At 33.7% G+C, this 23,654-nt stretch overlaps 2 protein-coding genes across 2 annotated transcripts; both read left to right on the top strand.

Moving 5' to 3' along the window:
• The first annotated feature begins 9,868 nt into the window (after positions 1 to 9,868).
• Positions 9,869 to 11,875, top strand: LOC131599728 (uncharacterized). The gene is made up of 2 exons (XM_058872001.1): positions 9,869 to 10,846; positions 10,925 to 11,875. Exons 1-2 carry the CDS (start codon positions 10,787 to 10,789, stop codon positions 11,189 to 11,191), a joined length of 327 nt encoding a protein of 108 aa, XP_058727984.1. The 5' UTR covers positions 9,869 to 10,786; the 3' UTR covers positions 11,192 to 11,875.
• Positions 11,876 to 20,879: 9,004 nt separating this feature from the next.
• On the top strand, positions 20,880 to 23,654 carry LOC131595269 (glucan endo-1,3-beta-glucosidase). Its single transcript, XM_058867578.1, has 2 exons — positions 20,880 to 21,026; positions 22,482 to 23,654. Exons 1-2 carry the CDS (start codon positions 20,936 to 20,938, stop codon positions 23,501 to 23,503), a joined length of 1,113 nt encoding a protein of 370 aa, XP_058723561.1. The 5' UTR covers positions 20,880 to 20,935; the 3' UTR covers positions 23,504 to 23,654.

The raw sequence follows: 23,654 nt of genomic DNA, 5'->3' as shown, positions 1-23,654 counted from the left end.
TTGTTTCAGCCCATATAAAGATCTCTTCAGTTTGCACACATATTCTTCCTTCCCCTTTTCGACATACCCTTCAGGTTGCCTCATCAGGATTGTTTCATCTAGATCACCATACAAGAGCGCAGTCTTCACATCCATCTGTTCCAGTTCAAGGTCGAATTGTGCCACCATGGCAAGCAACATTCGAATAGACCTATGCTTCACAATAGGAGAAAACACATCATTGAAGTCGACACCTTCTTTCTGAGTGAAACCCCTTGCAACTAACCTTGCCTTGTATCTTTTCGACGTCACTCCTTCGATTCCTTCCTTAACTTTGAAAATCCATTTACAACTGACTAACCTTGCCCCAGCAAGTTCTTGATCAGTTCCCAAGTATGATTATCATGAAGAGATTTCATCTCATCATCTATGGCCTTCAGCCATTCAGTCTTATTTCGACTCCTCATAACTTCCTTGTAGTCTCGAGGTTCTTCGTCTAGAACCTCACTTGTAGAGATTAAGGCATAAGCTATAAGATCTGCATATCCAAGTCTCTGGGGTGGCTTGATGGCTCTTCTTGACCTATCTCTTGACAATAGGTAGTCATCGACAGTTTCCTCAATTTCCTCAGCATCTTATGCTTCTTCTTCGACTTCATCATGGATATGCAATTCAGCATCAACATGCTCCACCTCAACAGGAATCTCTACTTGTTCTAGCTCTTCTGCACTTCGACCAACATCATCAGTTTTCTTGAAAGCCATTTCAGCTTCATTGAAAACTACATCTCGACTGGTGATACACCTCCTGTGACCTGGCTCTAGACACCATAGCCTATAAGCTTTGACTTCTTCAGAGTATCCCATGAACATGCATTTCAGAGCTCTAGGTTCGACCTTGTCTTGCCTAATGTGAGCATAGGCTACGCAGCCAAATACTCTCAGTTTGTCGAGATCTAGTGGATGTCCCGACCAAACTTCTTCAGGTGTCTTCATATCTAAGGTTGTCGAAGGACATCAGTTTATCAGATATGTTGATGTCGAAACAGCCTCAGCCCAGAACACCTTCTTTAACCTCGCACTAGTCAACATGCATCTGACTCTCTCCAAAATAGTTCGATTAAACCTTTCAGCCAAACCATTTTGCTGTGGAGTACCTGTAGTAGTTTTGTGCCTTGCAATACCAGAGTCAGCACAAAAACTGTCGAACGCTTCATTGCAAAATTCAAGGCCATTATCGGTTCTCAACCTCTTGACCTTCCTGCTAGTCTGATTTTTGACCAGAGTCTTCCAACTTTTGAAATTCTCAAAAGTTTCATACTTAGTCTTCTGGATGAATACCCATAATTTTCTGGAATAATCATCTACTATGGATAGGAAATACCTCGCCCCAGAATGTGATGCACACCTTGCAGGTCCCCAAAGATCAGCATGGATGTAGTCAAGGGATCCATGTGTTCTTTGTTTGCCTTTGTTGAACTTCACTCTACAAGATTTTCCAAGTACACAGGGTTCACAAAACTCCAGCTTTTCGACTTTGTCTCCACCAAGCAGATTTTGTTTCCCTAATTCGACCAGACCCCTTTCACTGACATGGCCCAATCTCATGTGCCAGATTTCTGTCTTCGACAAAGGTTTCATGGATGCAACATTTGTCGAACCACTTACAACTTCAGTCTCAAGGGTATACAAACCTTGTTTCTTCACGCCTCTCAAGACTTCCTTCGACCCCTTCATGACTCTTAGGATACTTTTCTCTCCTTGGAAAACATATTCTTTCTTGTCGAATTCACCAAGAGAAAGTAGATTTCTCTTCAAATCAGGAACATACCTGACTTCAGTCAACAACCTTATTGACTCATCATGGAGCTTGAACCTCACAGATCCAACACCTACAATCTTGCAAGCCTTGTTGTTTCCTAGCAATACTGATCCACCATCTTGATCACATAATTCCTCGAACAAGTCTTTGTTTGGAGTCATGTGCCAAGTGCAACCTGAATCCGTAATCCACTCTCTTCTCGAGTCACTGCTTGAAACCACAAGAACATCAGATGATTCGAAATCATCTTGAACAATGGTTGCATTGTCATAATCCTTACCTCCATGATCTTTCAGGCGTTCAGGGCACATCTTTCTTATGTGACCCTCCTTCTTACAATGATAGCATCGAATGCCAGATGCTTCGCCACTGTAAGACTTTGACTGGCTTTTGCCCTTCTTCTTGTCAAACTTACCATCCTTTCGTAAGAGTTTTCCTTTAACGGCCAAACCTTCGCCAACAGTCGAAGGTTTATGCTCCTTTCGTTCGTTCAGGTCCTTTGAATATAGGGCTGATTGAACTTCTTCAAAGGTCAGGGACTCCCTTCCATACAAGAGAGTTTCTTTGAAGTGAGCATGTGATCGAGGCAAAGTGCACAATAGTAACAGCGCTTGATCTTCATCATCGATCTTTACATCAATATTTTCAAGATCAAGAATTAGCTTGTTGAACATATCCAACTGCTCAGCCAACAATTTGTCTTCAACCATCTTGAATGAATACAAAGCCTGCTTCAGGTAGAGTTGATTTACCAGCGATTTGGTCATATACAAACTTTCAAGTTTCGCCCATAACCCTGATGCTGTCGTCTCCTTTGATACCCGTCTGAGAACCTTATTACCAAGGCTCAACAAAATTGCGTTGTGTGCCTTCTCGATCATAGTCATCTTCTCCGCTGTCGTTAATGCAGTATTCATGGCTGCCTCTCCCTTCAACGCTTCCAAACAACCCTGCTGAATCAATAGGGCTTTCATCTTCAAGCGCCACAGACCGAAAATCATTCACTCCGGTGAACTTTTCAATCTCATACTTTGTTGACGGCATCTTCTCCACGCTCACCGCCCCAATTTGTTGTGAAAAACGATGTCAAGAACAAAATATAATAGGAATTAGGGAAGATAAGAAGAACACAAGAATTGGTTATAACTGCTATTCTTTTACTTTCTCTTAAAACAAGATTACAAGTTTACAAGAATAACAAATAACCTCTCTCACCCTAAATTAGAATTTGCAGCTTAGCAATGATGAGAGACTAGTATGCTATTTATAATAAAACCTAACATACTAACTAATGGGCTTTTGCCACAAGGCCCATTACACAAGCCAACTTAATAAACAAACTAACTTAACAAATTAGGGTTTAAACACTAAAACCTAATTTAACATGCTAACCCCCTAGCATCTTCGACACAAGCATGTGAACAACCTTCAACTTCATGTTTAATCCTGTCGAACCAAGAAGCTACCCTTCGACCATTACTAGAGTTCGATCCATTATCTCACACTTATAACTGTGAAATCTAGATTTAAAATTACACATAAGTGAGTCCTATAAAAATGATGGTTTAATTAAAAGAAAAAAAATTGAAATTAAAACTAAATTTTAAAAAGTATTCGTTTAATTAAAAGAAAAATATTGAAGTTATCCCACCAATTCAATCTCCAATTTATTTTTTAAAACAAAGAGATTAAACTATGTGATCGCTTTAACATATGTTTTAATTTATGAACACTTGCTCAATTTGTGTACGGCCAAAATCAATTAAAAGGTAGTGTATTCAACTACTACTAGCATATAGTCAAGAAACATAAATAAAATACAATAAAGCATATACACCACATATAAAATACACCACATAAATTTTTTACACTAAATTTTTTACACCAAGTATATACACCACATAAAATACAATAAAGCATGTGTCTTTTGTTATTAAAAGAAATAAACAATTATTATTAAATATAGTAAAAGGAATCTAACCGTATAAGAATACGGTGTAGTTGTAATATATAGTGTATGTTTATCATTTCTCATAAATAAATTAGCATTAGACATTAGCCATCGAGGGTGATAATGGATACTTGCCAACCTAGTAATGACTGGAGTTTGAACCTTAATGATTTTCAAACTCCACGCTGAGTTAAAGTTGAAGTTAACGTTTACTTGTAGGGATCTAACAAGAGACATCACTATAACCTTTCAAAAGCCCTCTTTTTATGTGGATTAGACTAATTGATCTTTATCTTAAAACTTACACATACATAATTATCGATGTTCTCGTTTCGAATTTAAATAATAGTATTTAATTTAATATGATATTAATTTTTATCCATTTTCTCAATTTTATATATATATATATATATATATATATATATATATATATATATATATATATATATATATATATATATATGAGTTCAATTGTTATGACTGTCAATATAAAACTTTTTATACTATCAATATATCACAACCACTCAATTATATTACTTTTAAAAAAATTAAAATAAAAGTCAAACACTTCTTATAAATTAACGATTGTGATTCACTGATGTTGTAAAAATTCTTTACATCGTCAGTGTATTCCAATTATATATATATATATATATATATATATATATATATATATATATATATATATATATATATATATATATATATATATATATATATATATATATATATATAATAAAAGAAAGTTCAAAATGTCAACCTAAATATAAATATGACGCCAAAGAAAAAGAAAACAAAAAACCACAGCAAAAAATTTCTCAAAACAAACGAGCCAATTCAGAGGGAACTAAGGGTGTGTTTGGTTGTGAGAAGAAATTGAAAAGAGAGAAATAGATGAGAAAGAGTGTGAAAAGAGAGAAGTATGAGAGAAGTAGAGTAGATTTGATGGACTGTTTGGAATAAGAGAGTGAGAAGAGAAATAGAAGAGAGAAATGATATTATTTTTGAAAGGACAAATATGCCCTTAAAGTAAAAAAAAGACATATTTAATTTTACAAATTTTATTTTTCATTAAAACTAAATTATTTGTCTATTCTAATTTAATTAAATAATAAAAACACATTATGTGGACAAACATGTTAGCTAGCCAGAAGTTTAGCATGAAGAAGGTCTATGATACTTTGGTAGAAGACTTACCAAAAGTGCCTTGGAACAATCTGATGCATTCTAATCCCACCAGGCCTCGAGCACTAATCACCACCTGGCTGATGTACCAAGATAGACTACCCACAAAAGATAGACTTTAAAGATTTGGTATGATTCAGGATGATATGTGTAGCCTCTGTAGTCATGAGCTTGAGACACTGCACCACCTTTTCTTCCAATGCAGAATTACTTATGGGATTTGGAGTCAAATTCTTAACTGGCTTGAGATCAACCACAACCCACAAGATTGGAGGATCGAGCAAAACTGGATTATTATAAACACCAAAAAGAAAGGTTGGAAAGCTAGGCAATATCGTAATGCTACTATTTTTGACACTCAAGATAGACACAATACTATTACTAGGATTATGGATAGCATTATATATAGAGGTTGGAAAGATAATACTCTTAGAGAGCATATTGCTAGGTTTATGATTTAATGCTTTAGCTTAGTCTTGTTTGTCTGCTAGATTGTTAGACCCCTTGTGGTCACTTGTACTTTCTTGTTTTTGAATTAATAAAATTCCCTTTTAATTTATTTTTCATCTAAAAACATGTTTATCATTTTTATTTGTGGTTTATTTTTCCAACACTGACGTCTATTTTTATGTTAACACCAAAATAAAACCTGCCTAAGGAGGTTTGTTTATAACTTATTCAATATTCAATGGAGGTGATACAGTACTGCATGTAATAACCACAACTTGGAATTATTTGATCTAAATATAAAGTTAACTTTTATCACTTTACAAAATTTTAGGCAGAATGAGAAGTAAAGAAGACAGGGGTAAAGATGGAAAATGCAATATATTGTCTTCTCTTTTAGCTTTCTTCGCTCAATTGAAGAGAAACAAAAAGTTGGTGGGACCCACGAATATTTGTTCTCTCTTTCACATTTCTTCGTTGTGCCAAGCAGGGTGGATGTATATTTCTTTGATGTCTCTCTCTTCTTTACTTCTCTCTTGCCTAAATCTGTTGTTCCAAGCACACCGTAAGAGTATGTACCAAAAAATAAAGAAATATCACGCTATAGATGATTGAGAGGAAGCAAGTGAGACTATCAAAATTGGTCATCCAGCCCACCCCTATAAACCAAAACATAGCAACAAGTTCTATTCTCAATGTACTAGAGAAAAATCATCTTTCGAACGAAGAGAAAGAACCCATTTTAAAAAGAGACAAAAAATCAAGTTCGTATAGTGATTCATCGACAACCTTTCTCGAGAAACGTTTATTTTGTATATTTTAAATATTCTAAATATTTTAGATCTCATAATGCCAGATAAAATCAAACTAGAGATTGCATGCTTACATTAACCAATACCTAGGGACAAATTAAATAATTCTATAATCGACTTCGGAAGAGGTACTGGTCTACCCACCCACCTAAGTACCTTACATTGACCAATACCATAAAGTTTCTACTTGTCTCATTTCTATCTTATCGTTTATCATTTTTCGTTATTGAGTCCCCTCTAATTTATGTTGTGCGCATATCATAGAATTAAGTGAAATTCATCTAGATCATGTTCCAAATTAACTCGTGTTTTGTACGCATTAAATTGAACTCTGAGATAAAATTCATTGCAAAATGGTTCAAGACAAATTAGTTGGTTGTTTGGATATAGAAATGCATGAATTCATGATTCCTATCGTACTAACCTTATATTCAATCAAACACTTCATTTTTTTAAATAGAAACTTTATGAAGAATGATTTGAATCAAGTATATACATGATTTAAACCAATAAATGATTGTGAAACTCGGGTTTCACCACTACTAGTGTGATTCGAATCACAAGCTTCTATGATTCAAATGAGAAGCAAGCTTGATTAGAATCAAGTTAAAGACTGACTCAAATAAAAAATAATTTCAAATCCTAGATTTTGATTCTATCAGCATGATTCGAATCACAAGAACTTTTTAATCAAATCACGGACTCAAATCAAATGGGAAAATTCTAGGTTTTTAAGTTCTTTATTTAAATAATTTTCTCTATTGACTCGAACCATATCCATTGCACTTGACTCGAATCAAATAGGTATTTTACTCATTTGTAGTGCTCTATCTCACATTCATATATAAATCATTTTGTGTCACTTTTCCAAATATATTTGAAATTATACGATCATAACATCATAACTTTGAGTGTCTTTTAAAGCAGAGAGGCAATGAGCTCAAACAATGTAAAAGTAGGATCGAGTAAACACTGTTGCAAAGAAGATGCTTGAAGCGGATCTCAGATATGGGTAAGAAAACAATCAAGACTAAGAGAATGTCTTGGGATTTCAGTTGTCTAGGTTATATACAACAGAAGAAGGAAAGATTCATATTCAAGTTGTTAACTTTTTTTTAATTTTAGCGTCTAGTTTCTTGATTGTATAAAAACACATTGTAAAAATTGTCAAAATAGTGAAAAACTATGAATTTTCAATAGTCTAACATTGGAGATTGGATTAGGCACAAAGTAAGGATGAACTCGTTGAATCCGTAAAAACCTTAATGCAATCTACTTTCTTTATATCTCATTTTAATATTCTATATAGCTTGCATGTTTTAGGCCATTTCCACTTTCTTAGAAATAGCATTTTGCTTGGCTTTTTTTCATAGCAATTTGTTGTTTTATTGTCCTATTTGGCGAAGTCCTAGACTAGGGCACACATCGCCTAACAAATGGGCCATATGGACGAAATCCAATGGAATCACTCATGTTGTATTCCTCACATGGAAGCTAAATAAGAGAAAGTCATTGTTTACATTTATCTTTACATATGCCTAACATTTGTCTTGACATTGTGTTTTGGTGTTGGAACACCAGTTTTGACATCTATTTGAAAGTGCCAAAATTTCAACTCCAAACACAAGAGAAGGGTGAATTGTGATATTTGAAATTCGAGATTAATTTATAAAAAACTTTGACTTAAAATTTTTTATATTAGTTTCGATAAACAAACATAGAAATGGCAGCAGAATGATATAAAGAAGATGAAAAATAAGAGAGATACGCAACAGAAACAAATAACAAACAAAAAATAAAGAGTGAATGAATAAATAGAATTAACCAGAGATTTATACAGGTTGGGATTAACCAGATGGCCTACTAATGTCCACAAGTATTTTCTCTTAAGAGTTCCACTAAAATCATACCAAAGCTTTTATAGATTTTTCAACACGTTGATTTCTATATCACAAATAAATAATTCAATATGTTGTTAGAATTTTGGGTCATAAATGTAATATTACATGTGTTAAGGTCTAATTATCTAAAACTAAAGTGGTCTAATTGATATTAAGTTTATGGCTAAGGGCATATATGTCATGAAAGGTTAATGTGTAGATACCATAAGTCGATATCTAACTTGATGAGGAGACAAATTAAAATATTGAAAACTAAGAAATAACCCTACGATTATTTATATGGGTTATGGTCCCCAGTTGTAGAGAGATTGACAAAACACAGTTTATCAATATAATCTCTTCATCCTCACTAACGGAAAACGCATGTACGTTTTCACTCTCATTCTCTGGTTAAATTCTGGTATGGATTTAAGGGATGTGAGTTAATGGTATATATGACTCATAGGAATTAGTTTAGAGTTTTGTTCTTGATTTTTATATGGGTATAAATCTTTAAGTTATCAAACAGATCTAACAGGATGTATGAACACTGGCCAAATAATGTTCTCACCAGGAATCGAACTCGATATTCCCCGAGTGTCGTCCTTTGCAGGAGCTCATTTACCACTGGAGTCCAAGTGTTTGGTTAAATTAGGATAACTTTTGTTTGGCCTGTTTTGTGTAAGATTCATGTCTTTTTGTTGTAATTCTTGATTCTGGTCTTAAATGATTAAAGGGTTAAATACACTTTATCTCGTGCAATGTAAACATTGTGAATATCATCATAATATAAATCTATTATGGTGGCACTATAATCAATTATGAGATGTGTCTCGCAAGGTAATCAATTATGAATTAAGCGTAATCAATTATGAATTAAGCGTAAATCAATTATAGTTCGAATCTGAGCAAAACTTTTTAAAATTCTTTTGTATAATTGATTATAATCTTTCCATAACCGGTTGAGAACCAATTTTAAGATTTTCATTTTTTTGTGTGATTTGTTATGATAGTTCTACTATTAGAAGCACACTAGTGATCATTTAAAAACACGTCAAGAATTTGAAAAAAGCCATTTCTTTTCTATTATCAAAATCAATTTAAGTTTGTATATTTTTTAATATCAAAAACCTTTTTATAAATTGTAACAAATCTCAATTGAATAACAACAGATTTTGTTATTTTGAAAGAAAAAAAAATTATTTGTTTTAATAGAATATCATACAATTTATTTAAGTTATATAAAAGTCTTGATTAAACACCACAAACAAAATTTATCATAAAAACGATTCTTTAAACTTCTTAAAATATCAATCTAATAAAGTTATATTTCTTATATATAACATATAAGCTTTACCGGTTTAAAATATTACAGGATAAATCTATATAACTTTATTTTCTCCATTTATTTCTAGTCATTTTCAAAAGATGTCAATTGTTTGGTAAAGATGCCATTTATTTCACAAAAAAACTAAGTCCACAAGGATATCTTCTAGTTTGTTTATATATTATTTTCTTTCTTTTTTTCATTTGTTTTTCTTTCACATGATCACTTCTTCGAGTCAATGGCACTCTGCAGCCGCCGGTGGCATATTTATTTTTTGTGGTGGGAACATTATTGTATTTTTGAAGCAAGTTGTTATGTGGGGGTATTGTTGGAGTGTGCAGAAAGCAACAACTATATACTTATGAAAAGGACACTATTTTCATCCAAAACTTTAAAGTATTGAATAAATAAATCATCTATCTTAGACCCCTAATTCCAATCAAGTAGTTGATATGATCAACTTGAATTAATCATGTTGAAAATATATCATGCTTACATTTTCTTTATAAAATAGTGCCTATTTGGGGAGCAGCAATTTTCTAAGTGCATGCATTCAACTTTTGCAACCAGTTCATTACTGACAGCAACGGTATGTATTCACGTATTTATGAATATGGCTGCTGATATTAAGTAGGTATATTTTAAGTTGAGTATTTTAATTTTGTTACAAAATTAACATTTGGTTAATTTACATCACAAGATCTCAGATAAATAGTTATAACGTTTGTTACTCTGCAAATGCGTGCAAATCATGAGTGTAGTTTATCTAAATATTCTATAAAAAAATCCACAATATAAATTTAGGACACATCATAAAAGACAAAAGTCTTAATAATACAAATAAAGAAGGCAGTTAGGAGACATAATAGGTGCCAAAATATTTAAGAAAAAAACCCAGTCGTCAATAAAATCATGGACCAAGACCCTCAACCAGAAAGAGAATAACTACCGCCGGCATTAAAAAAAAAAAAATCTCAATCTATATGTTGAATCTCTTATCTTATCTATGGCGAAATTTTAATTTTGCCCCCCTTCCATAGATACACTTTCGGAAATATTTTTTTTTTAAAAAAATTGTTTCTTTCCATATATATGTACATCTACTGAACGTGTTTAAACAGAGTGTTCCGTACGTCATGTATGGGAGAAATTTATATATTGATCAGGATGTCTGGGAGAAATTTGTAGAGTCTCGCACCACTCCTAGCTTCTTGGCTAACATCAAAAAAGGAAAGGATAATTGATCTATAAATATCTATCCATATAGATTGTATCGTAGAGGATATGAAAAACTTGAAAAGAAGATGATTGAAGAAAAAAGAAAACAAAGGGAACTAGATTTGAGAGAATCAATAAGCCTTGATCTCATTCCATCTCCACCATCATGTCATATGCTAGAGGCGAGTTCACATCATATGATAGACGTGAATTGGATGAAAATATTGTAAGTAGATACTTTATTCAACAATATTTATTCTAGTTAAATCAATTTAGTAAAGATAAAAAAATTTATGTGTTGTAGGATGTACTGGCTAAACAATCCAAGGGCATCTTCTTTTCACAAGATCATCGTGACTTCTTGATAGAAACGATTGGAACCGAAGATAATCATCGGCGTGTCTATGGTCTTGGAAGAGGTGTTGGCTTCAAGTTATATTTTGGATCATCTCAATCATCTATAGAAGTAAATCGTAAGAGAGAGATTGAAGAGATAATTATTGTTGACTTGGGGGAGGGAGGGGATAAGTGGATTCACGAGGAACTTCGAAATGTGCAGATGGAGGAGTGATAAAGGATGTTAGAGGAGGAAAGGTTGTTGTAGAATGTGCGGTAGAGTTTCCAGAAGGATCAAGATCCGCGAGAGAGGTTGGATGAGGAGGATCAAAAGAAGTTGAATAAGGAGGAGCTTGAGAAGATGTCCGAAAAGTGTACCCACGATGTGCTTGATTATTGTTTGCGTATTTTGATTTTTGTATTGCATTTCTGTTATTTTAATTATGCAGAAATTGAATTCATTGGGTCTACTCAACCACACAAATTCAAATCAGTTGGAAATTCATGAGAATGTAGTTGAGAAGTTATGGATGGTACAAGCACAAAAGAAATTTATTCTTCCAACCAATGCAGTATTGAAACCACACCACCACTATAGATAACACTAAGAGACTATAAATGATATTAAATAGTATTCCAGACATCTTCCAGAATATTAAATCAAGTCATGATCCAGATAAGTTTTACGTACTTACTAAGACTTCTATTATGAAATTTTTGAAGGGGGTGAGTGGCTAGACAATACCATATTATAATTGTGGTGCTAGTAAGTATAATTTTTATGTTGATTTCTATCTATATTCATATGTTCTCGTACTTTAACATAAATATTTAACTCTTGCAAGTTATTGCATGAGATGTGTGTTGAAAGGAATTTAAAAAAGTATTGTTTCTTAGATCCAACACACATTAGTCTTCATGGTGGTATGATAGCAAACAATATCAGGATTTATGTACAAGACAAGTTGAAAGAGAACAAAGAATGTTATTTGGTCTCGTTTTAACTCTCAGAAGTATATATTAATTTCTGCTTTCATTTATAAATAAATTTTATACATATAATTAATTATTTTAAATTTTATGCAGTAATCATTGACAACTAATTATTATATGTCTGAAGCAAAATGCTATACATTACAACAAATAACATTTTTCATGACGAAGCTTTCACGTCGTCTAGAAAAAAACCGAAATTTTATTCCAAGGCGCTATATATATAAGGAGAGATATTCTTACTCCAAAAGTAAGTTATTACAACTTACTCCACATCCTTACCAATAATTCTTCTCAATCTAATAGTTAAGAATAATAAGAGTTTCTCTAATTACTTATTATTTTTAACCATTTGATCGAAAATAATTAATGATGAGGATGTGGAGAAAGATATAATAAAAAAACAATATGTTGCCTCGGTTTTTATAAAAATCGAGGTGAAATATCATTCAGGACATGCTTCAGATCTCAACTAATGCACTTTATGTTTTTCTTTGTTAACAACTATAAAATAAATGATTTAATCATTCGGTTTCCTTGGTAACCCGAGGGATAAAATAATCATATTTTACTAGAAAACACTCACTGAACCGATTTTACGCTAATGATATCTTATTTATAGCCGTCCACCTTCGATTGCATCATTTTTTTAGGATGGTTTGCAAAACTGGAAAAAAATCTTCTTCTACCTTGAACAAAATATTTTTTCAGCTTTTGCAATCCATCTCAAAAAATGGTGTTGATGTTTTTGTTGTTGTTGTTGTTGAAGGTTTTTAACAACTATGATGTATTTTTAAAAGTCTTTACTGATGGATTGCAAGTGCTGAAAAAATATTTTCCAATTTTTGGAACAAATACCTAATTAGAAGTTGGATGCATTCCAAGCATGCAAATTGTATACGCTAGTGAAAGTAGTGATAATGATAGAATCAACAATAAATCTTAGTAAAAGCAGGTCTGACATTCAAGTGCAGATCTCTAGCGTCTTGTATGGGACCTGGACATGCTGTATTTTTTATATTATGGGTAAACAATCTTGATATTCTGCGAAGATTTGTTGCATACAATGTATTTTTGAAATTCTGGATAAACATTGTAACCATTAAAAATCATACTTTAACCCCTCAATTTTGTTTTAAAACTAAGGGGTTAGAGTAAAATAATTTTTTTAAACAAAAATGGTTGCATTGTTTACCCATAATATGAAAAATATATTGTATGCAACAAATATTGTATGGGACTTGATCATGCTGTAATTTTAATATTCTGGATAAACAATCTGATATTCTGCGGAGATTTGTTTTATACAATGTATTTTTAATATTCTGGGTAAACAATGTAACCATTTTTGTAAAAACAAATTACTCTAGCCCCTCGCTTGTTTTAAAAACCGAGATGATAGTTAAGTTTTTTATCCACTATTTTTAATCAACAATCTTAAACAAATCTTTGTCGTCCATTTAAAGGTTATCAACGCTCAAAAATCCACCATTAGTGATCCGCGTGAAACCTAAGGGACGTCCATTATATAAGTTCTCTTACGATTTTGGAAATCTAAATGAAATATATGAAACCTAAGAAAACTTAGAAAAATCCTCTTCAATGGATTGCAAGAACAGAAAATCATTTGGGTTCAAGGTTTGTTCTATTAAATTTTTATTTGTACCTGTTATATTTTAGATTTTAGATTTTAACTATCTTACTCTTTTTTCACAATAATCAAATACATGCAAGATTCGTACATGAAAGAGTTTTTCAGAATATCAAAAAATTGAAGATCCAACATATGATCTTCATAGATAATTAATGTAATATTCTTTGGAAACAATGCAACGATTTTTATTATAAAAAAATAACGACCCCTCGGTTTTTATGATAAACCGAGATAAGAAAATCAATGAGATTTAGAGATTTTGTCATTTTTATGTGCAAATATGTAAATTTTATATTTTATGTTGATGAGAACAATGTAAATTTGTATATTTGATTTTGAAAACAATATAAATTTGGTATTATGTGTTTACAAGATTTAAAATGATATGATTCTGTCACATATTTTGTAGTTTCAGTGTAAAAAATATACATGTCAGACAAAATAAGATTTAAAACAAATTATATATGACAAAAAATAAGATTTAGCTCCTCATTTATTACATAAAGCAGACGTAAAACAAACCTCATTACCTCAGTTATTAAAAAAAAACTAAGGGGTATGTGGTGCGCGCTACATGATTTTGAAAATAATTGTTTTTAATAGGCAATGATACTATTAAAGGGAGTAAAAGGGATACTCCGCCCGGAAACAAACGGAAAACTCCGACTACTCATAACAAGTGAGCGGAAGGATATCCCAAATATGAAAATTACAATTGTCTACTAGCTTATAGTAAGAAGATAACCACCTCCACGAGATAAAAATAATCTCCGTCATACAATCAGTGAAACTAAAAACCTCACCGTTGAAAATGACGGCGTTGCGCTTAAGCCAAATGCTCCAAACCGAAGCTAGCCAAATGACCGCTAAGATATTCCTTCTAGGTAAACTCTTAATCTTTTCACAATGCGCGAAAAAATCCTCAAACTCCTCCAAAGAAATCTCCTCCAAGGTTCCCATCCAATGATAGGCTTTCCTCCAAATCCCCGACACGATCACACAACTCCTTAGAATGTGCGATAAAGATTCTTCCTCCACCGTACAAAACACCCAAAGTAAATCATTACTAACCACCGCTATACCTCTTTTATGAAGTTGATCCTTAGTAGTTATCCGGTTAAGAATAATCCTCCATCTCAAACAATGAATTTTAGACGGGACTTTTATCTTCCAAAGATGATTTAAAGTCAAGACAATATTAGAGTTTAGAGGGGGAGAAGAAAGCTTCACCTTGAATCTGTCATAACAAGATTTTACAAAAAAAACACCCATCCGTCATGAGAGCCCACTTGTAAGAATCCTTGGCATCCCGCAAAACATGAACATGCTGCAAAAAATCCATGATTTGCTACCACAGATACCAGAATGCATCCAGACTGTCCAAAAATAGTGTCGCTGTATTCCAGACCCAGCCTCCGCCAAAATGATAGCGTCATCCCCAAATTGGAGCATGTTCACCACCTCGATATCATTAATCTTGAACCCCGTGAATTCACCAATCTCACTAGATTTCCTCATAAGAACCGTAAACACCTCCATAACCAACACAAACAAAAAAGGAGAAATGGGGTCTCCTTGACAAAGACCCTTTTCCACCATGAAATCCTTTCTAGTACTTCCGTTAACAATAACATATATGCTACTAGTAAAAATACATCCTTCCATCCATCTCAACCACCGATCACCAAAGTCCATCTTCCGTAAAACATACTTTAAAAAATCCCAACTAACACAATCGTAAGCCTTTTCAAAGTCTACCTTCAACACTACATAACTCCTGTTTTCTCTTTTTGCCATATCCAAAACCTCATTCACTACTAGAACTCCATCCGATATGTTTCTACCTAGAACAAAAGCTGTTTTATTTTTCGACACCAAGTTCCCAATAACACTTCTCAATCTACCCCCCAAGATTTTTGCAAGAATCTTGTATAAACTTCCCATGAGACAAATAGGGCGATACTCAGACAAAGATTGAGGGTTCTTGATTTTAGGGATTAGCGTAATAAAATATGAAGTACAAGCTTTCGTAAGAATAGCTTTCTCATATAAATCACACACAAAGCACATGACATCCATCTTAACCACCTCCCAATTTTGTTTATAGAACTCAAGCGAAAAACCATCCGGACCGGCACTCTTATTACCATCACACGACCAAACCGCTTGTTTCACCTCCTACTCCTCCTCCATAAACGGCCTCTCCAACCACTCCTTATCAATAACGTTTAAAACATTAAGATTAAGACCATCCGGGACAACTCTACAACTATCTTCTTCCTTGAAAAACATTTCAAAGTGCTTTTTAACCGTGCCCTTGATTTCATCTACACCTTCCACCCTTCCGTTATCCCCTTCCAATAAAGTTATGGCCTTCTTTTTATATCTCTCCTTAAACGAATTGTGAAAAAGCGAGTATTTTTATCACCGTCCTCCAACCAAAGTTGTCTAGATTTCAATCTTAACATCCTTTCTTTCATATTTAGCCACTTCCACATCTCATTAGTGGCTTCCTTCCTATTCAATACCAAATAATCAACCAAACCACCATGATTATCCATCAAAAGCTTGTCCAACTCGTTTATATTATCCACCTCCTCACTCACCCTTAGATCAATCCACCCAAAGACCTCACGATTCCACTCCCTAATTCGCACTTTCAACCTTTTAAGCTTGTCGTCCAAAACAAAGTCTCCTATGCCCTTCACCTTTAACTTTGCCCATTCTTCTTCAATAAAAGCTTTGAAGCCTTCATGTTTGAACCAAGCGTTGTTAAACCTAAAAGGCTTGAGACCCCAATCAATCCTCCCGATGTTGAGATGGATTGGAGAGTGATCTGAGATATCTCTGCACCTAACATGTTGGTGTACCACCCCTAATCATCAATCAAACCTCTAGAAACCAAGAATCTATCAAGCCTACTCATGGGCTTACCATTTCCTTTGAACCAAGTAAAGCGCCCTCCCATGCAGGGAATATCGACCAACCACATCTCCTCGATAAAGCCTCCAAAATCCTCCATACCTCTCTTATGCGAATAATCTCTCTCCCCTAATCTTTCTCCACTACAAACCACTTCATAGAAATCACCTCCAAGACACCATTATTTAATCCCACACTTGTTCTTCCTATTCACCAAGCTTTCCCACAAAACTCTTTTAGCCACCGCGTTGCAAGGGGCATAAACATTCACCAAATTGTACCCCTTTCCTTTCCAAGTAATATTAATTCCAACATACCCAAGACCAACAAAACTATAGTTTAGAGACAAGAATCCCTTCCTCCAAAGAATGACCATACCTCCCGACGCACCCATAAAATTACAAGCCGTCCATTCCATATCCTTGCTACCCCAAAAAGAACACGCCAACGAACCATTGAAACTATGAATCTTAGTTTCTTGAATAAAACAAACGTCAACCTTACTAGAATTTAAAAGAAAACTGACACTCTTATGTTGCGAAGGAATCTCGCCACCTCTAATATTATAAGAGATAATATTCATGGTAACAATGGTCGTTTCGCCTTCTTGTCCACCATCCTCTTCTTATCCCTCATCTCCATAACCTCTACAAGCTTGACACTCATTCCCGTATCGACCCTACTCACCACCCCCAAATTTGAAATAGAATTCCAAACTTTCCTCCTCACATCAGAATTTGCACAATTCACTAACATATGATTGCATCTCAAAACCTCAGAGTCAGTTAGAGAGTTACAAGATAAGGACTCACCTGTAGAAACAGAGTCTCCTTCCTTTGTCATATTCACTACCGTGCCACTGTTTCTGCTAACGTTTCTTGGAGCTATGTAGTAAAAGTAAGAGGACGTGCATTCCACCTTCCATCCTAAATCCTTTACAAAATTCCTTTTTCTAGATTTTGGGCTTTTCAAATCTCTAATAGCCATATCGAATGATAGAGCAGCATTTGAGCTTAGGCCCACATCACTTGGCCCAACATAACCTTTGTTATACTTGGACCCATTATCGGTCCCACTGAACTCACTGCGTTTGCATTCGGAATTCTCCCTCTCTCTTTCTTTTCCCATAATGCCTTTATCGAAGCACACATTATTATCATGAATTGCATTTAATGCATGGGGTATAGAGGCCGAAGCATTAGATGTGTTAACATTGTCAAGTAAAACAGACTTCGCCTTTTTCCTTATTGACGGAGTATTCTCCTTAAAGCATGAAACTTTTTGTAACCGTACTGAAACATCACTATCAACAAGCTTCTGAGCACCACCTATCTCCAGAGAATTAGGTACCACCAGTGGAACAAAGTTGTCAGACGGCAAAACCCCCTCGAAACCACCTCCTCCACCGTCGAACTCCTCTGATACTGATACTTCCTCCTCCAAAGAATCATATTGACCAGAACCAACTTCATCCAAAATATAATGTTGCTAAGGTTGAACCACCGACCATTTGCTTTATAACATCAATTTATTAAATATTAAGGGGTAAAGTAGCAAGATTTCTTGTAACAGAGATAAAAGTCATTTCACGTCCGAAGTAACATGTGTTATTTGTAGTAATGTGTAATCTTAATTGTATTAAAATATCCTTGACTTGAATTTTCTACAAGGAATTTTTTTTTTTCGATAAGCACTTGTATTAAACGCGCAAGGGGTGCAACCCAATACAAAAGGAAACAAACAAGAACACACTCAACGGCAAAAGAGAAAAAAAACTATCCTACGCACCAACAAAAGTGCAAGGATTACAAAGCCAATCCTCCTTCGAGCTATTTCCCCTACCTTTAGCAAGAATAGAAAACCAATCCCAACCCAAATTATTAATTACAATCAAGATTTCGGTAGGATTCCAACAACAATCCTTAAAAACAACTGTATTCCTTCGCAACCAAATGCACCAACAAACCAAAAGCCAAAGAAAAGCAAAAAATAACGGTTTGACCACCCCCCTTAACTTCTCACAAATATAATCCACCACCAGGGGAGGCCCTGAGCACAGGCTCGCGGGGCGGGAGCCCAGGGCCCCATAATTTTAGGGGCACCAAAAAATATTTTTTTTCTCCTATATATATATATATATATATATATATATATATATATATATATAAGAATTTTTTATTATAAAAGTACTTAATTGAGGCACTAAAATTAAAATAATAATATAGAGAATATTTTATATTATTGATAATTTTACTTAGGATAGTTTTTGTTACTAGATATCTAGCTTGGCAAAATTTAGCATTTTGTGAAAAAAAAAATGAGAGGATTAATATGGAAAAAATGGAAGCTTTATTTATCTTATTAAAATGATTGCTAAATGAGATCCTGTCATGCAAAAATGTTTTGAACGTATTAAGAATAATGAAATTAATTATCAATATCTTTGTCATAAGATTCAAAATGAATTGATTAACATGTTTGGTAATGAAGTCAAAAGTGCAATAGTCGAAAAAACCAAAGAAGCAAAATATTTTTGTGATTTTTGATTGTACTCATGATGTAAGTCATCAAGAACAAATGACTCCCATTATACGTTGTGTGGATGTTTCTACAAGTCCAATAAAAATTGAAGAGTTTTCTATAGAAATTTTGAAAGTCTATGACACAACAAGTCAAGGATTGTTTGAAGAATTACAAAATATATCGAAACTCTTGGTCTACATATTAATAATGTGAGAGGACAAGGATGTGATAATGGATCAAACATGAAAGATAAACATCAAGGTGTACAAAGAAAATTATTAGATATGTAAACCCTAGAGCATTATACACAGCATGTGGTTGTCATAGCCTTAACTTGACACTTTGTGATATTGCAAATTCTTGTACTAAAGCTAAAGATTTTTTTTGGAGTGTTACAACGTATTTATACTGTATTTTCTCATTCGACAAAACGTTGGAAAATTCTTAGAGACAATGCGAAAGGTTAAACTATTAATCCATTGTCACAAACATGCTGGGAAAGTCATGCGAATATTGTATATGCAACTCATGGAATTGGAAACTTTGAATTTTTGGTAGCTATGATTATTTGGTTTGAGTTTTTAACTTTTGTTAATGAAATTAGCAAAAGTGTGAAAAAAAGACATGTGTATTAATGTGGCTATAAAACTAGTAAAAAGTTTGATCAAGTATTTGAAAAAATATAAAGAAGAAGAAGAATAAGTCTCTTTATAGTGGTTTATGTTTTGATGTAGTATAAACATTGATTCAAAGATCCATACTTGTATTCTTTTTGCACAATGTCAAATGAAAATGTATTTTTTATCCAATTATTTCTTTTATCCTTATATATTTATTGTTTAAAAAAATTATAGGGGCATCACTCTTTTGATTCGCCCAAGGCACCCAAATTCAAAGGACCGGCCCTGTCCACCACCCCAAACCCCATCTCATTCTCTAAGGTATCATCCATCGCCCCCACATCCACCTCCAAATCGGAGCCCAACCAATTAAACACCTCCTTCCACGCCTTTCTCGTATGGGCACACACAAGAAAAAGATGACCCTCCGATTCATCCTCCAAACCACACAAAGGACAAAAAATATCACTAACAATTCTTTCCATACCTCGAAAACAAAGAGCTCGTCGAGTAGGTAAAGCATTAAACAATAACCTCCACCCGAAGACTTGAACTTTACTAGGAACACTAGCTTCCCATAATCTTTTTAACTCTAATTTACACCCGTCGTTCAAAACAACATCCAAACTCCTTAAGTCAATCTTCACTGCACTTGAAAAACTTGACATTGCAGCCAAAACCTTTCCTGCAGCAAAACAAATTCTCAAACAACACAAACTATACAATTTCTTTTCTGCTGTGGAAAATCAGACAAAACTGCAACCACATAGCATACAAAAAAATTATACCCTACCAAACAAAGGCTCTTGATACCACTTGTTGTGGAGTTTGGGAAACACCGGTGGTGCCAATGGACTAAATGTTCATGGATCCAAGAAACTTTGACGCCACATATTCACTCAAAATCTTAAAACAATAGAGGTATGAGTCAATTCTCTTATAAATTCAATATTTCATCTATTCTTAATCGAGTGAGACTTTAGCACTTTTACACTTGAAATCCGGTCTTATATTCCTAGATATAAGTTTAAGGATAAAATTGATTACAAAGACCATGACTTCCGTGATAAACCGACAAAAAAAATTGTATATTAAGTAGGTGGAAGCAGGGGGGCTGCTAGATATATACTTTATTTATATATGTTGACCAATAAAATAATTCAATTTAATTGTGAAATATGGTCAGCAAGATGTGTATATAAATACATCAATTGTATGAGATGTCAATTCAGTGCCAAATAGGGCTTCTTTCTTTATTTTCAATCACATGGCTTCTTTCTTTGCTAGAACCATGAGATTTTCTCTGGCTTCACTGTTTCTACTCGGAGTTTTCACAGTAAACCTTATTCCCACAGCAGGTTTGGTCTCTCTTCTATAGAGATGGCAAATTTCTGCCATTTTCATTATTAACAATTTTACTTATTTGTTAGTTGAAGAAGAGAAGTTGTTACTAATAACAGTTACACTAATTAACTATGCAAAATACTTTCTTTTGTCTCTTATGTTAACCTCAGAGTTCATTTTCAATAAGCAATTGAAGTTAATGGACCAAAATAAACCCCGAAGTTAAGGGACCCTTTTGTTTCTTTTTCTCCTTGTAACCTTGTTTGGATTGAGCAAACGCTAGTGCTTGTTAATATAATCCATTTTGCTTATTAAAAAAAAATTTTGAAAAATATTCTTTAGAAATTATAAAGTCAAGTTTTTACTATGAACTGACACATTTGAGAGAGAAACAAATTTTTAGGTATATCAAGTTTATATTATAGATATGTGTATTTAAATATATTTTTGTAAAATTAATTTCATAAACCAAACTTAAATATATAACATATATTTTTCTCTCGTTGTTCCGGATCTAGATCATTTAAAGTTTTATTTCTCTTTTCTATTTAATAGCAATCATTCAGTTTTCTAGCTAGTAGATGTGTAACAGATCCTATCAACAAAAAGTCATAATAACTAATTAATTTTGGTGTGTGACAGTGGTTTACTTTTATGTAGGAATTGTTTATACGACTCAATTGTAGGATATGGTTGAAGTATATTCGTGTAATATTATTAGTTATATTAAACACTGATCATGATCTCTTATTAAAAAACATCATCAACTTCATATAAATAAAGTTTTAAATTATATGCAATGTTTATATAAAAATATTTGACACATATATTTAATATCTTGTCACATTATTGAATCTATCTATGAAAGAATCATATATTTAAAATGAATAAATTATGTGGTCCAGAAGAAAATTTGAACGGGTCATTTGTTGGTTAAACAATAGAAAAAACTTTTAATTTTATGAAATATTAAAATCAACCAACTAATAATAGACTAAAAATACTAAATACTTATAAAATATAAATAAATTGATTAATCTATTAAAAAAAATACTTTTCATGGATTATTTTTGGATGTTTAGATAGTCATTTTAGGGTTTCTGAAATAACATGTTAGTTGCTGTTTATATATGGCAAAACTAATATAGATTTTATTTTACTATAATTTAACCGATTTAACCGTGACAAATAGTTTATGAGATTTTTCTTAACCCCGATTTTTTTGTGATATGTTTTGGGCTCAGCAGGGTAGCTCGCGTCGTCCTCTTTCAAATATAACTATGTATAGTCACAGTTCAACAATGACAAAACAATTAAAGACTCGATTTAACCATCTTTTAACAACGAAAAATATTTTAAAATATTTTATTAAACTCCGACTTAACCGTGACAAATTTTGAACTTCATTCCTGACCTATAAGCAAATATTGACTATGATCATATCCTTATTCCCCATTTTATTGTATCAGATGCTCAAATAGGCGTATGCTATGGCATGATGGGAAACAACCTACCACCAGCAAACGAAGTCATAGCTCTCTACAAAGCAAACAACATCAAAAGAATGCGTCTCTATGATCCCAACCAACCTGCTCTAAACGCCTTACGAGACTCCGGCATCGAACTCATCCTCGGCATACCAAACTCCGATCTGCAAACCCTAGCCACAAACCAAGACAGCGCACGTCAATGGGTTCAAAGAAACGTTCTAAACTTCTACCCTAGTGTCAAAATCAAGTACATAGCAGTTGGTAACGAAGTGAGTCCAGTTGGAGGATCTTCATGGCTAGCACAGTACGTCCTCCCCGCAACACAGAACGTATACCAAGCCATAAGAGCTCAAGGTCTCCATGATCAAATCAAGGTTACTACAGCTATAGACATGACCCTTATTGGAAACTCTTTCCCTCCATCTAAAGGCTCTTTCAGAAGTGATGTTAGGTCATACCTAGATCCTTTCATTGGTTACTTGGTTTACGCAGGAGCGCCTTTACTTGTTAATGTTTATCCTTATTTTAGCCACGTTGGTAATCCGCGCGATATATCGCTACCTTATGCGCTTTTCACTTCTCCTAGTGTTATGGTGCAAGATGGACCAAATGGTTATCAGAACCTGTTTGATGCTATGCTGGATTCTGTGCATGCAGCATTGGATAACACTGGAATTGGTTGGGTGAATGTTGTTGTTTCTGAGAGTGGTTGGCCTTCGGATGGAGGCGCTGCTACTTCGTATGATAACGCGCGAATTTATCTCGATAATTTGATTCGTCATGTTGGGAAAGGTACTCCTAGAAGGCCTTGGGCTACTGAGGCTTATATTTTTGCTATGTTTGATGAGAATCAGAAGAGTCCTGAATTGGAGAAACATTTTGGTGTGTTTTATCCTAATAAACAGAAGAAGTATCCATTTGGATTTGGTGGAGAAAGAAGGAGTGGGGAAATTGTTGAGGGGGATTTCAATGGAACTGTTTCTCTTAAGAGTGATATGTAAGATGATGAAACCTAGGTTTTCAAGGTTTGAGGTTTTTATGGATGAAATAAGAGAGAATGTATTGTGTTTGTATGTTTATTTATTCTTCCTTTTTGGATGTGAAAAAGGATTGGAAGCTTTTGTTTTTGAATGTTGTTGAAGCATATATTAT

This window comes from Vicia villosa, linkage group LG4 (genome assembly GCF_029867415.1).
Source record: "Vicia villosa cultivar HV-30 ecotype Madison, WI linkage group LG4, Vvil1.0, whole genome shotgun sequence".
NCBI classification, from domain to species: domain Eukaryota; kingdom Viridiplantae; phylum Streptophyta; class Magnoliopsida; order Fabales; family Fabaceae; genus Vicia; species Vicia villosa.
Note: the sequence above shows the minus strand (reverse complement) of the source record. Positions and strands in the feature narration are given on the sequence as shown.

Bases quoted from the DNA above. Each gene is read 5' to 3' on its own strand.
- LOC131599728 (XM_058872001.1), top strand. From the start codon at position 10,787: ATGTCATATGCTAGAGGCGAGTTCACATCATATGATAGACGTGAATTG. The intron at 10,847-10,924 runs GTAAGTAGATAC...TATGTGTTGTAG, and splicing joins GTGAATTGGATGAAAATATT to GATGTACTGGCTAAACAATC.
- LOC131595269 (XM_058867578.1), top strand. From the start codon at position 20,936: ATGGCTTCTTTCTTTGCTAGAACCATGAGATTTTCTCTGGCTTCACTG. The intron at 21,027-22,481 runs GTTTGGTCTCTC...TTATTGTATCAG, and splicing joins AAACCTTATTCCCACAGCAG to ATGCTCAAATAGGCGTATGC.